The 15,254-nt window shown below is 37.9% G+C and overlaps 1 protein-coding gene across 14 annotated transcripts in view; it reads left to right on the top strand.

Moving 5' to 3' along the window:
* The first annotated feature begins 11,897 nt into the window (after positions 1-11,897).
* Positions 11,898-15,254, top strand: part of R3HDM1 (R3H domain containing 1) — a 114,633-nt gene continuing 111,276 nt past the window's right edge. For all 14 annotated transcript variants that reach the window (XM_067742085.1, XM_067742078.1, XM_067742073.1 and 11 more), the window contains exons 1-2: positions 11,898-12,037; positions 13,476-13,686. In XM_067742085.1, coding sequence (XP_067598186.1) covers positions 13,516-13,686 — 171 coding nt within the window. In that variant the 5' untranslated portion in view covers positions 11,898-12,037; positions 13,476-13,515. The remainder of the gene's footprint in view (positions 12,038-13,475; positions 13,687-15,254) is intronic.

Genomic DNA, 15,254 nt, shown 5'->3' with positions numbered 1-15,254 from the left:
GAGTTCCACAGGTGTACTTTAGTAACTAGAGAAAAGCTTGAAGACCAGTTAATATCTCTCGATCCAGCCCCAACTTCTCACTTGAAAATTACAAGCTTGTGTAAAATATATATATGTGTATGTATGTGTGTATGTGTATGTATACATGTGCATGTGTGGATATGTGTGTGTGTTTCTCCAGAGCCTACACATGAATCTTAATTAACAACCCTTGTTTTATATCATATATGACACACATGTAAAAATGTTGTATGTAACATGCATATATAAAATATAAAACAACAGTTGCTAACTAGGCTTTATGTATGTGCTTCTAGACAACCAAAAACCCCTAAAACCAAACCAAATATCTGTGAACATACACGTCCCTGAGTGCTGCATCTCTGCAGAAAGGATCCTTGGGTTTAATAAGTTTCTCAAGCAGGATTCTTTTATGGTCTAAAAATAATTAAGAATTACTGCTTTGAAACTAACACACCATTGTAAAGTAATTATACTCCAATAAAGATGTTAAAAAAAAATTACTGCTTTATGGTATCTATAAATCATTATTTAATCTACTATGCTGATTTGACATCTCTCTTTTCCTTTATTTTCAAATAGAAGAGTATATGATTTCCTTTTTCAGCAACAGGCACTTACACAAAAATCATACACCATTTGTTTTGTTTTGTTTTGTTTTTTTCAAGGAGTTTGAACATATGCAATGCTGATTACCAAGCACATCTGATGGCAGGCTATAATATAGGATCACCAGAGAGAGAGAGCAGAATGTTTTATTATCTCAGTACTTTGAAAGTGCTAGCTAAACCACAACTTCTTTTAACAGGTAGAAAATGAATGACAACAAAAATTGTAGACTGAATGCCCCCATTAAATTCCAGTGACACAATTGTAAAGAAAGCAAAAGAAACTTATTAAATATTAATAACTGCCAAAACAGTATGATGTAGTGGACATAGCTTAAAGAATAATGAAAGCAAGCCATTAAAAAATTCAATGTGAAACATATTACACTGGATCTATTCATTTTGTGCACAGCCATAGGAAGTTGAACCAATTAAATTGGACAGAACCTTAGGTACCTTAAAGAGAAGTTATATCTGCTCACTGTACAAGTATAGTGGTTAGTGTGAATTTCTAGAGACCGGGAGGTTCTCAGCGGTGTTCACGCATGCCTAGCAGCAGCATCTTCAAGCTATAATAGTGTTTGCACTTATACACATCCTTTTATAGAGTATGAAGGTAGATCATGGCCACTGAAAGACAACACCTGTTCTACCTCAAGCTGTTTTTAAGCTATTTTTACTGACTGTGAAATGCTCTTTGACTGAAAAGAAATAAAACATTTTTGAGCCTTTTTCCCCTGAACAAAATCCCTAGGTGCTTTCTTGAAAGAGGGTTGTGATCCTTTGTTAGAAAGAATGTAGTTGGCAGTTCAAGAAGTGAAGAGTGGCACATTAGTAGTTATAAAACAGAATGTCTGCCAATTGTAACCTAAATTAAAATCCTATAATGGAAACATTTTTGTCATAAGGAGGAAGTGGGTCATGTTAGACCTAGTGATTCAAATGCTAGAGAAAATGAAGTTTCACATGTTGATGAAATACATTAAGCCATCAAAGAACCTTCGGGTGGATTAGATAAATGTGTCAGGAGCCCAGCATGAATTTTGCAAAGACTCTTTGATGACAGAGCTTAATACTTTTAAGGCCTGCAAAGAATTTCCATTGTGATCCTGTGATAAGAATGAAATGCTAGTCATGGATAAAAAGTACGTAGAGATAAATTCATTTAGTTATATTTGTAGTACAGAGGAAAAAAAAAAAATCAAGTGAAATAGAGTTCTGAAGGAGTAAAGGGAACACCACATCAGAGTCTAGCTAAAATACCATAAACACAGAACGCTTCTGATAGAGTGGCCTGGGACTTGCCACAGTCTGTATAAAGGTATGCCTTCTCATTGATGGCATTAGGAATGGCTGAATAAACTAGGATTATGCTCATGATATTCACTTTCATTCAGGAACTGTAAACTACAGACATCATATCTGTAGCACAAAATTATCATAACCTAGCACAAAATACATTGGCAAGAACGTAATGAATGAGACTAGACTATGCAAAAGGTTGATAACTGCAATGGCTTGTGACATTAAGTAACCCAGGGTTAGGCCAAGCTTCACAGGTTAAGGGCACGGTCCTCCATAAGTCTACCCTCACTTCTGACCAACTGGCTACAAATTTGAAGGTTCCCGTTACCCCTTCAGGTTTGAAAAATTCACTAGAATGACTTACAGAACTCAGGAAAGCGCTGTACTTAACAATTACAGTTTTATTGTAAAGAATACAAATCAGAACCAGCCAAAAGGAGGGATACATAGGGCAAAGTCTGGGAGGATCCCAAATGCAAAGCTTCCCTTTTCCTCTCTCCGTGGAGGTAGGATGTATTACCCTCCCAGTACAGAGATATGTGACAGGATATTGCAGTTTGGGAAGCTCACCCAAGCTTCAGCGTTCAAAGTTTTTATTAGTGTTTCATTACTTAGGCATGGTTGATTGAATCATTGGCCAGTCAGTTGAACTCAATCTCTCAATCTCCCCCCTTCCCTTCCCAGAGGTCATGCTGATATTATGTTGGCTCAGAGCCCCAACTTTCTAATCACATGGTTAGTCTCTCAGGTGTGGCCAATCCCCATCCTGAGTAATCTCATTAGCATAAATTATGTAGGGGCCCCACCATAAGTTACCTCATTAGCATAAAATATCAGGACCCACCATCAGTATTCCCTTCACTCCAAAAATTCCAAGAATTTAAATTTACTTATTTTTTGGCTGTTGCCATATGGCTTTTGAGATCTTAGTTCCCTGACCTGGGGTTGAACCCAGGCCAAGGCAGTGAAAGCACTGAGTCCTAACCACTGGACCACCAGGGAATTACCCAAAATTCCAAAAATTTAGAAACTACCTCCCAGGAACCGGGGACAAAGGCCAGCCAAATGCTTTACTACACAATATTTTATTTTCTAACTGTTGGTAGTGTCTTTGGTATTGTTTATTAGGGAAATAATTTACTTTTCTGGTTCTCGTTATTATAAGAGATAACTCTGAAGTCAAGGCTGAATAAACAGATGTTTTGGGCTTCCCTGGTGGCGCAGTGGTTGGGAGTCCGCCTGCCAATGAAGGGAACGCGGGTTCGAGCCCTGGCCCGGGAGGATCCTGCATGCTGAGGAGCGGCTAAGCCCATGAGCCACAACTACTGAAGCCCACGCGCCTGGAGCCCATGCTCTGCAACAAGAGAAGCCACGACACTGGGGGCCCCGCGCACCGCAACAAAGAGTAGCCCCCGCCATAGCTGGAGAGAGCCTGCGCGTGGCAACGAGGACCCAACACAGCCAAAAATAAAAAAACCAAATTTTTAAATAACTTAAAAAAAAACAGATGTGTCTCCCTTTAAATAGCTCCCTTTAGCTGGTTCCATAGCTTAAAAGCATCTCTAAGTAGATAATATACTATGTAAAGAATGAATTATAATCAATTCAAACTCAATATGGAACAAAAATCTATATTCTCTCTTCATATATGCCCATTATCTTAATTTCTCCTCTCACATCCTCATTATCTGTGCTCAGTTTCGGAAATCTAAACCTTTGAATGTTCTTTATTTCCCAAAGCACAATCAGATGGTAAGACCAGTCTTTTTTCTTCCACGTGGTCTTTAAAGGGAATCTTCTTATGTGCCAAGAGGTCTTATCACAGCCTGATTTATTTCAGTCCTGCATTTAACATATAGGTAGGGAGCTCCCGATATGGTCCATGATAGGTTTAGAGTTTAAGGCAAAATACATTTCCCCCTCACTAGCACTCTGTTAGGAGGTAACTTATAAAGCCTTCAGGTACAGAGTTACATTAATGGCCCAGACTTTATTGCATTGTCTCTTACCTTCATCTGCCAATATCTAAACACCTTCCGAATCTCACCAGGTTGTCCCAGCATTCTGCAAGGTATCTCGTTAGCTCCTGAACAGCCCTTCCATGCTCTTTCAATTTTGTACTTCTCTGGCCCATGGCTCGCTGCCGCTTTTGCTAGTGTTTGCCATAAATGGGCTCATGTCCCTGCCAAAAGTTCTGTCTCCTAGAGCTCCCTAATATGATGAGTCTTCAGGGTGCCATATTCGCTAGAATCTAACGTACTTGCCTCGATTGCTTGCGCACCACGAGCTGTCTGTCTCCCCCCGTCCCCTGCTTTGGTTCTCTAATGGAAACACTTCCTTTAGCTTCTGCTTCAGCTCAGACTAGAACCCCACTACATAAAAATATAGAAAGTCTTCTTTTAGGGCTCTAGCATACCTAACATCCAACTTTTTACGTTTTGATTTGGCTTCTTAAGCGCTGTATATACGGTGATATAACATCAGATCTGGAAATGGCTGTGAAAGGACATTAGCCTGTCCAGTAGCCAAGTAGGACCTGAGCTGTCTCATTTCAGTTACTTCCATTGCACTGACTTCAGTTAAAGAATCTCAGAAACCTCCAGTCTTGTCATCTACAGACTTCCCCCTGGAAGGACTGTGCCTAAACAGTTCTGGATATTGGAGTCAGCCATAATGAGGCCCCCCTATGGACTCACTCCAATATTTATCCTCACCCATCATTCCTCCAAAACTCCATGGCTGTCCCAGCTTCCTCACTTTTAGCAAATTAATGTTCTAGGTAAAATAGAGAAAGTATTTATATTAGATATGAATTCCCTCAGTTTCCTGTCACATTCCCTTCAGTTTCTGAGGACAGTGAATACTTGTAAGGCATATCTCTTCATTTGCGCTTGTGACCCCAATTCTTCATTTCTTTCCACTTCAGATTTTCCTTCTCAGTCTCGCCCTTTTTGCCTTTTAAGCCTCCAGCCTCTCTCCATCCTTTCTCTAGTGGCCTTTTCTCTTTGCTACACGCTTTCTATCGTGACAGCCTTCCCCTAACTTTGCATCTCCTGCTAACCTTGTTACCAAATCCAGTAGACTCCTTTTGTTCCTCCACCTTCCTGCTTATCTCCTAAAGGTTTGGTATTCCCCAGGGATTCTATCCCAAGGCCACTAATCTTCTTACTCAGTGGTTTCTCAGCAACTTCATCTAGGTTGATAATTCAGAGCTTCCATCTATACAGCGATTCTACCCAGTAAATAGCATCAGCCCTGCCTTCTGTCCTTAGCACCTGATCATCCAACTCCCGGTTAGATTTCTCCACCTGAATGTCCTGAAGGTACCTTAAATTTACTGTATACAAAACTGAAATTATTGTTCTGCACCAAATCCTCTTTTTCCCCTCCTGTGTTTCCTGTTAGTGGGTAGCAAGCACACCTACACCTTTATTGTATCCTGTCATAACTATTCTGTCGCATCCCTAAACTTTCCCCTGACCACCCCTGTATCCAGTTGGCTTCCCCCAGTTAATTACTTTCTGTTATATCAACCTCTTCATTTCTAGAGGCAGTATATATAGGTAGTGGCTAATAGCAGGGGCTCTGGAGCCAGACTACCTGAATTCAAATCCTAACTCTGCCACTTAATAGTCATACAACCTTGGGCAAGCTGCTTGATTTTTCTCTGCCTCAGCTTCCTCACTTGTGAAATGAAGACAGTAAGAGCACCTATCTGAAGGGTAGTTATAAGGATTAAATGAAATATCAATAATACAGTTAAAGCATTGGGAATAGTGCTTCATCAATAATAAGTAGCTATTTAAGAGTTTGTTGTTAATATTATTGGTTTTAACACACATATCACAATCAGTAATTGTCTTATTTTGTTTCTGCAGTAGAATGTAAACACCGTGAGTACTGGGGATCCTGCCTGCCTGGCTCAGTTATATCCTCAGCACTTAGAGCAACCAACCAAATGATGAGAATGAATGAATGAAATCTCCTTTTCCCTTTTCAGCCTTCACCTCTTAATTCTTTGTCTAAACTCTGTAGTCACTTTCCATCACAATTCTCATAACATTTTACCTGCTAGAACACAGTCCATCTATATTGTAGCTAAAATAATTCTCCATGGCTTCCCTTAAAATATGCTCCTCTATTATTCAGGCTTTCTGTCCCTTATGAGATCAATACCAAACTTCTCAACTTCAAATACATCCACCCTTTGATGTTATTCTCCTGTTGTTAGAGCATTTTTAATGAAAAAAATGTCAAGACCAAAAAAAAAAAAAATTCAGTACTTAATTATAACAAACATTCAGTACCTAGTATTCAGAATTAGCAAATGTTAACCTTTTGTTGTGTTTGCTACAGATTTTTTCTTTAAGAAATAAAATAATAAAGACATGATTAAAACCCCTTTACTATCTCACCAGAAACCCATTCTTTCTCCAGAGAGAATTACTAACATGAAATAGGTGTGTATCCTTCCCATTCATGATTGTGTGGTTTTAAAATTTTTACCTAAGTTGCACTGTATTATAGAGATCATTCTGCTTTTTCACTAAACAGTCTAACATTCTTTTGGGGACTTGTATTGATATAGCTTTAGTCCATTCATTTTAATTGTTTTAGCGTATCGTGCAATATGGGTATACCATAGTTGTTAAGCTTTTTATTTTAATCAGTTTCCATATTGGTAGACATTTGGTCTTTCCCATCCTTTAAAATAAAACAATTCAGTGAATATTTTTGTACGTCTGCTCATGTACGTGTATGAGTCTCTTCACTGTGTAGATCCAGAAGTGGATATGTTGGGTACAGAATAGGAGGAATTTAAACTTCGTTATCACAAATTGTTTACTAATGTGAACTCACAGTGTTTGAGAGTGTTTCACCATGCCCTGCCAACTCTAGCTATCATCACATTTTTTTGTCCTCAACCTCAGTTCATACGTTCTATTTCCGTTAAATGGGCTTCTTTTTCCTTCTCTATTTTTCTACTCAGAATGCAATGAATTTGTAACACCTTACATCGCCATATAACTTTTTACATAAAAGTAATTTGTCTCGTAATATGGTAGGACTCCACTAATAAATTATTCCCTCCCAGTCTTTAAACTTAGCAAGCCTTTTCTTCTCTTTTTATATATCCTCTGAAAATTATTTTATGTATTTGTTGATAAGTGTCATTATTAACCTCCTCATTTGGGTTTAACAAACTCTTTCAGGTCAAGGTAGTTCTTTTCTCTTTTGGTCATTTTAAATAGTATAGCTAATACTTATTGCAGCTGTACTACTTTCTGAGGTTACTCAGTAAACTTTTATTGGATGACAGCAACTGTTTATAAATCACATAGACATTTAGCATTTTGAAATGTTGCTGCTTGTATTCTTGTTCAAGTAACTGACAAGTGATTGACTCTGAGAATGTGAATTTCTACCATTTCTAAGTAGAGCATAAACAGTGGGGGGGGGGGGTTTCCGCCTTTCTCCCTAGAGGCCATTAGCCAATTCGTTGTGTCAATTCATAATCTTAGGAGAAGCTGTGTGTTGGTTTTGTGCGTTTGGTTTATTTTATAAATGTGCCTGCCTGATTACATTTTTTCTCTAAGGGAAGAAATACAGCATTGTGTCCCTCTAATGAAATGACCTTGAATAAGGGAAGAACAATGCTGTGTGCTTTGCCAAATTCTATTCAGGTAACTTCAATGATGTGACTCTTCCCTCCACCCCAATATTCATGTGAAGAGAACTCCTTTTTTTTTTTTTACCTGTAGGGCCACATTTCTTTCCTCCCCCCCAAAAATTTAACTTTGTGTGTGTGTGTGTGTGTGTGTGCCGTGCAGCTTGTGGGATCTTAGTTCCCTTACCAGGGATCAAACCCAGGCCCCTGGCACTGGAAGTGCAGAGTCCTAAACACTGGACTGCCAGGGAATTCCCTTAAATAATTTTTTTTTATGTTTTATCTAGAATAAACTGGTTTTCATTGTGTGAAATTAGAATATTTTTTCTAATAATATTAGAATATTATTTTTGATTGCCTAATTCTTCAGTTCTTTTGTGCTGTAGAACCAAATATTAGGCCATAGGCAGAATAAGGTGATCCTTTGAATTAGCAGTATCAGTGTTTCATTTTTATTGCCGAAAATTGTATCTGACATTTTCACTGGAGAAACTATTCATTCATAGACTGCATATACTTTCCAAATGTTGATCCTAATTCTGCCCTGCTTTGTTACCTGGAGGAAGGCACTTAACTATGCATAGTTATCGTTTGTTAAGCTCCTAGGCTTCATGTTGTTCCTTTGCCACAAATTGAATCCTTATTGCCAGCCAAGTTTACATAGTTTAATACTTAAGATCACAAGAGATAGAGAGAGTAAGAGAAAGTGGATGATTACCTGACAGTTCTGATAACTCAGTAGTGATTAGCCTGACTGACGATGGATAAGAAGTCAGTAGTACATAGCTCCTATCTATGTGAAAAGGATAAGTTTAGTACTTTCTGTCTTGAACACGTTACCGTTACCATACGTTCTAAGTATTTTTGAAATAAAGATGCTCTGTAAGCCCAAATTGCTCCTCTTCTTGGTACACCTGAATGATGATACAGCACTGTGGGTAAGAGCTTACAGTGGTGCTCCACTTACAGCTTACAGTGGAGCACCTGTCTGCCCCAGTTCATATCCTGCTTCATATCCCACTCTTACCAGCTATGTGACTTATTTGAACTTGGACGAATCAACTTCTCCATGCTTTAGTTTCCTAATCTGTAAGACAGGGATATTAATAGAACCTACTTTCTAGAATTATTGTGAGCTTTAAATTAGGTATTAGAACAGTACCTGCACATGGTGAGCTATTTATGAGTAGTTTGGGTGGTAGTTATTTGTGTTTCTTTTGTAAATTGCAGTTCCCATTTCTCTCTCCTTTTCTCTTTGATTTTAAGACCTTGTTTACTTTACAGATTTTGGCACTTCTGTGTTGGGAATATTTTTTATTACATCATTTGCCTTTTAATCTCTGTTATATTTTTGTTGTACAGAAATATATTAAAACGTCATTGTAAGTTTTGTTACTATTTTTCGTTGATAGCTTCTAGATTTTTACATCATGTTTGGGAAGGACTCTTTCACCCAGTAATTTTAAAACATTTCCTATATTTCCTGTACTTTTATAGTTTTACTTTTTTTAGGTTGTAATCTTTAGTTTTCCCTTTAATTCCCTTTTGCTTATGGTGCTGAGGGGGTGCCAACCTTTTTGTGCCTAAGGTTCTGAAGATTTTATTATGTCTACATACATACATGTGGCATTTCTCTTTTGTTGGCTACCTGGTAGCACAGAAGTTGTATGTAATCAAATCTTTGGTATGTCCCTAATAAGTAACATGTTACCGAATGGAAGAATGTTTTTTCAAAGTTGAGTATGAATTTTGAGCACATATATCCATCTCTTTTAGGTTGAAACAGAGTCTGAGAAACTCAGTTTTTAAATATCACTAACTGTAGGTACTCAAATGTATGCACTTAATAAATGCCAACTTTTTTTTTCTCTTAAGTTGTCTTTCTATTGTAGAAACCTACCAGATTCATTTAAGTTCCTTAATCACTTTGACTTACTATATAACTATTTATTACATTAGGATGCATTTAATTCACTCCTAAGTGTTGTGGCAGAGATGTAATATGATGTGTCTGTGCCTTTATGTACTTGACGCCTGCACGTCCACACAGCCTCAGGTAACTGTAAAAGTGTAGGCCTTGTGCCAGGATAAAAGGGATTTTGTTTTAGCGAAGACCAGAAAGCTGGAATACCTCTTTTGCTTAAAGATTTAGAGAGGAAAACATTTGTATTTAAGACAAAGACATTAATATTCATGAGAAGAATGCAAAGCTTATGTGAATTTTGGACGTTAAATGAGAAGGCGCTAGTGAGAGCCCCTTGAGGCTGTTGCACTTCCTCCCGTAACTTAGCGCATCCACACAAACGCTCGTCCTTCTCCTCTGCTGAGCTTTGTAGGGTACATGCACGAGGAGGCCTGAGGTGTGCAAAGCCCCTGCGCACCTGTGGTGGGCCTGCTGTCAGTCTCCCATCATGCAGGGTGTTGCCAGGACACAGCGGACTAAGCCTCAGCCAGTTGTTGCCCTAGGGCGGTTCTAGCCATGGAAGGAAGCTAACATTTTTGGAGCGTCCACTGTGTAAGAGAGGCTGTGGCGAGTGCTTTACATTTAAACCATTCGGTTCTTCTAACAGTTTATCAGCTAAGTATATTTTCCCCACTTTACAGTTTAGAAAATTGTGACTCAGAGAGATTAAGCAGTTTACCGAGGTCGTTAACTGGCAGCGCTGGGATTTAAACTCAGGTCTAAGGCTAATGCATTTGATCTTTCTATTATACCAGTTGTCTCCTTCCCAGGCAATAACTGGCCATTTGGTTCAGCAGCATTCATTAATCTGTGGTCAAGTGGTGTGGCTTATTAGCAAGTATTGGTCTTACAGATTGGTTGTATGACTTTGGACAAGTCATTTTATTATACTCCTGGGCGCTAATAACTTGCATGGTAAATTATATGATTGGACTCGGTGATCCCTAAGGTTGCACAGGTCCTCAGAGGATCGTCTGATACGTTCACCTTTTCACATTGTGCCTCTCCCTCATTACCCCTTGCAGCTATTACCTTAGTGATGCCTTATTCATTTCTTAAATGGATACAACCATGCTTCTTTAGAATTTCGATTTTAAAGGATTCATGATTAAATCCCAAAGTGTGCAGGAACACAAAGAATTTGGCTGCTTAGTGAGTGCTGCCATCTTGTGTCTACCATTTTATGAGAGAAAAATTTTTTAATGACAAAAATTATATTTAAGTATTTTTTGGTTTGTTTTGGGTGGACTTTTTTTTTTTTAAGCCTAGCCATTTGATTTAGTGGCCCAGAACCTTGGTCATATTGAGATGACAATGTCAGTTAAAAACAGTTTTGACATTTGTTTATGATACCTCCTTTTCTGTTATCCTGTAGTCAAACAGAGTGACATTGAGATGTGAAAACTAATGTGTATCTGTATCAGGGTTCTAAATAATTCCATTTCAAAATTGTTTTTTGAAGAGTTAGTATAAGATGTGAATTCTTCTGTGATGCATGCTCAGCAGTATTAGTATTTTATCTCTTGATACTTGGACCTCATTCTGCTCAGTTGTTTCACCTTAAAATTGTGCTGTTGTGTTCATTGACAACAAAATTGTCAAAGGAAGATGGAAGAGCTATATAGGATTTTTAGAGTGTTTTTTTGCTGTGATGTAGTCACTTGCACCAGAAAAGTTTTAAATGAAACTAACTTTCAAAACAGATGACACTGAGAGAATTTTGGCTTTAGTCTTTCAGATGTCTTTATAAATAGTCATGCCACCCTTTATAGGCAATGTGCGTTTCTTTGAAAATGTTAAATGGCTTATCATAGCTTTTGTTCTTTTGGACTTTTAAAAACCTGGAATGTGATTAGTTTTCAGAATTACTGTCTTAAGTCCATAGAGTTTAGCTCTGGAAGAAACTCTAAAAATCATAGTTCTTGGAGGCAAGTGTTCCTGGTTCTGATCTTGGGAAAACCTTTTAAAACGAAAATTATATCTCCCTTACAACACAGACCACATACTTGGTTCTTAATACATTCCCTTGCTTTCTTCTTCCTTCTGCTTTTACTGCAAAACTCTCTAGGTGGCCTCATGGTTTACCCAGGCTCACAAAACCAATGCATGTCAGAATTGGTTGTAATTAAGTGTTCTGGCTCTTGTTTAGGACAAGAAAATAATAAAGTCACCAGCAGTAATATTTTTCATTTCCAATTTACTGTGTAGTGTTTCATTTCCCTCGGCTATTTTGTTATAATGTTTTCTTTTGTTTGAATTTTAGGCCACTGAAAGGAATGATATATTTGATCCAAGACAGTCCATTTCAGTCCAGGAATCTACAGTGGTGACAAGGACATGGGACTCCTCCTGCCAGATTCCAAATTGGTCAAGACAATTGACATCCTGGTTGACAACTGTGAGAAAGAACCTTGGATTATTTTATTTTATTTTTGTGGGACACCACAATCCCAAATCCATAGAACACATCAGGTAACCTGTCTTGTCACTTGAGAAAAACATCTCACTTTTTCTTTCAAAATCTTATATACAAAAAGCAAGGAGCCAGAGTACTTTTAAGTACCCCCTCCCGCCTTAGTCACCTTACTGTTTTGAGAATGAACCACTTAACTTTGGTGTGGATATAATTAAGGAAGACTTTTTTTTTTTTTTAAGCTTTTCAGATGTATTTATGGATTCCTGAAATCTGTTTAGATACTTAGTTGCAAAACATTCTTTCAGGAAAGGAACTCTTGAATTTTCTATATAGGAAAGACAAGTTCTACTGTTTTTTTCACCCCCTTCTAGATTTTATTAAGAAATTTTCAGAAATACGGAGAAGTTGAAAGAATTTTACAGTGAACAGCCATTTAACCACCCCTGCATTCTATCGTTAACATTTTATCTTACTTGCTTTAACCTGCATCTGTCCATCTATATCCATCCCTCTACCTCTCCATCAATTCATCTACATTTTTTGGATGCATTTTGAAATAAGTTGTCTTTGTCCTCACCACACACACAAAAATTTAATTATGTGGTGTGATGGATTATGTTAATCATTTCACAGTATATAAGTGTATCAGATCATCACGTTGTACTCCTTAGGCTTACACATTGTTATATACGAATTATATCTCAATAAGGCTAGAAAAAACGGAGTGGTTTACATCAAGTTCTGCTGTTCAGGTTCACATTTCTCACATGTCCTAAAATGACAGCTTTATCTGATACATTCCTATTTGATATTCAGTGTAAAGTCCCCATTGTTGTCTTAAACTCACTAAAGATATGAAATATATTGGCATCTTATATATCTGATCTATAGAGCCCATATGTGTTGTTTGGCCCTGAATCACATGAGTCAGGAGAGTTTTCAATGCTTGATTCATAACGCTGAACAGTTATTAGTGAAGATTCACAACTGTGTTTTGTATAGAATGTTACTGTCTATTTTTTAAGTTATTTCCTTTTGGAATTGCAGGTTAATGTAACAAATTAGAAATTTCAGAAATCTAGATGAAAGCTATGACAGGAAAATTTTTTTTCACAGGGTAATACTTATAATATCCCTTCAGAGAAAAAGATTTCTGATGTCATCTAAATATGCATTTATAATTCTCCAGCCATTACCTTACATTTCAATAGGGCTTATTCCTTAATGTTTCTTGGGAATTTTCACAAGTGGTGTGCGCATCAAAATCACCTCATAACCTTATTATAGCCCTTATCTCATTGTTTTATGATTTTTTATTTTTGAATATGTCTGCCACTAAACTGTATTTTACAGTTCCTTAGAAGCAGGAATTTTGCTTCTATCCGTGTATATTTTACATTATTCCTGGAACATAGAAGGCATTTAGTCAATGTTGTGCACTAACTCAATGTAAGAAATATTTCAAACTGAATTTTTTTTTTCTTGCTTGCTAAGGCTTCAAGTTCCCTGTAGAATTCTAAAATAACCTTTGCTAATGAGGATGTCTGATACTGTTACTGTAAAAAATGATACTGAAACAATGAAGGATTTGGAGGCAGAAGTGAAAGATACAACCGGAGTTGAAAATCTTATCAAATCTGAAAACTATGGGAAGATTTTGGCAGAGAAGAATGAACGTTGCATTGACAACAATATTGATTTGCAGGTAAACAGGATTTTTTCCCCTGGCTACAAATATTAAATATTCTATATATAATTATACTTTTCATACAAAACTCACTTTCAGAATTGTAAAAGGGTAAGTTGACCTTTTGCGACACGCCTACCAGCTGTTTTTTGGAGTCATCTGGATTAGCTTGTTGAGTCTAGCTCTTTGATTTGCTTGTATCATGTAATATATTTCTTTTTATTTGTATGTGGCCAATATGTTTTTTTAGTGGCTTTATACTTTTTCCTTCCATTCTGCGCCTATCCCTGTTGTGAGAGTCGAAAATAACCTAAGATTAGAGGAGATTAGAATTAGAGAGATTGAAACTGCAGGAGTTGTATTGGCAAAAACAACCCTAGGGGAAGCAATTGATCAACTATGACTGAGAAAAGAGGTTGGTGGGGAAGAAAAGGTCACTTGAGGCTTTTGATGCTACACATGTATGATGACTTAGAACTAACCCCTCAGAAGGCTTTTAATTCTAGGCATAGATAGAAATTGATGAGTTGGTCCACAGATTCAAGATAGATAAAAATTGTTTCAAGTAGTACTCACAGTGTTCACTTCTCAGTGTTCCTGTTATCTATTGCTATACAACAGCTGATCACAAAACAAAGCTCACAATTTTAAAACAACATTTTGTTTTTAATATCTCATGATTTGTGAGTCAGGGTTTGGCACAAGGGCTTGGCTGAGTGAATCTTCTCTCATACAAGGCGTCAAAAGAGATCCCTCACTGATATTTAAATGGCAGGTGGGCTGGCCTGGAAGGTCCACAACTCTTTCACTCACATATCTGGTCCCTTGGTGGGAATGGCTGGAATGTAGGTTCAGCTGGAACTGGGAGCACCTACCTGTGGTCCCTCCAGCACAGTAGGCTCAGGTAATCAGACTCATTATGGGCAACTCAGAGTTCCAGAAAGAATGTTCCAATACCAAGCAAAGCTGCAAGCTTTCTTTTGACCTAGGCTCAGAAGTCTCAGAATGTCACTTCCACTGTTGTCTTTTGATGACACATGTCAATAAAGCCTGCCTGGATTCAAGGGAGGAGGCATAAAACTCTGCGCGCGGGCTTTTCTCTAGTTGCAGTGAACGGGGACCACTCCTCTCTCTGGTGTGCAGGCTTCTCCTTGTGGTGGCTTCTCCTGCTGTGGAGCACGGGCTCCAAGCGTGCGGGCTTCAGTAGTTGTGGCTCGTAAGTTCTAGAGTGCAGGTTCAGTAGTTGTGGCACACGGGCTTAGTTGCTCCGTGGCATGTGGGATCCTCCCGGCCCGGGGCTCGAACCTGTGTGCCCCGCATTGGCAGGCGGACTCTCAACCACTGTGCCACCAGGGAAGCCAAACATTTCTGTTTCAGTTTAACCCTATGAATAAAGAATTCATTTTTGGAGAAAATATTCTGTCATTCTTTCTACATCCTAAAGACCTTGAGGGCTACATGCCGAAACTTATATCTTATTTTTGTAGAATAATTTAAGAAGGTTCTTTTAAAGGTTATTTCATTCCTTCATTCAGTCAAAAATTTTATTCTTCATTATATGCCAGAAATGTGTTAGAAATTGATAG

This window comes from Pseudorca crassidens, chromosome 6 (genome assembly GCF_039906515.1).
Source record: "Pseudorca crassidens isolate mPseCra1 chromosome 6, mPseCra1.hap1, whole genome shotgun sequence".
NCBI lineage: Eukaryota > Metazoa > Chordata > Mammalia > Artiodactyla > Delphinidae > Pseudorca > Pseudorca crassidens.
This window is presented reverse-complemented; position numbering and strand designations above follow the sequence as displayed.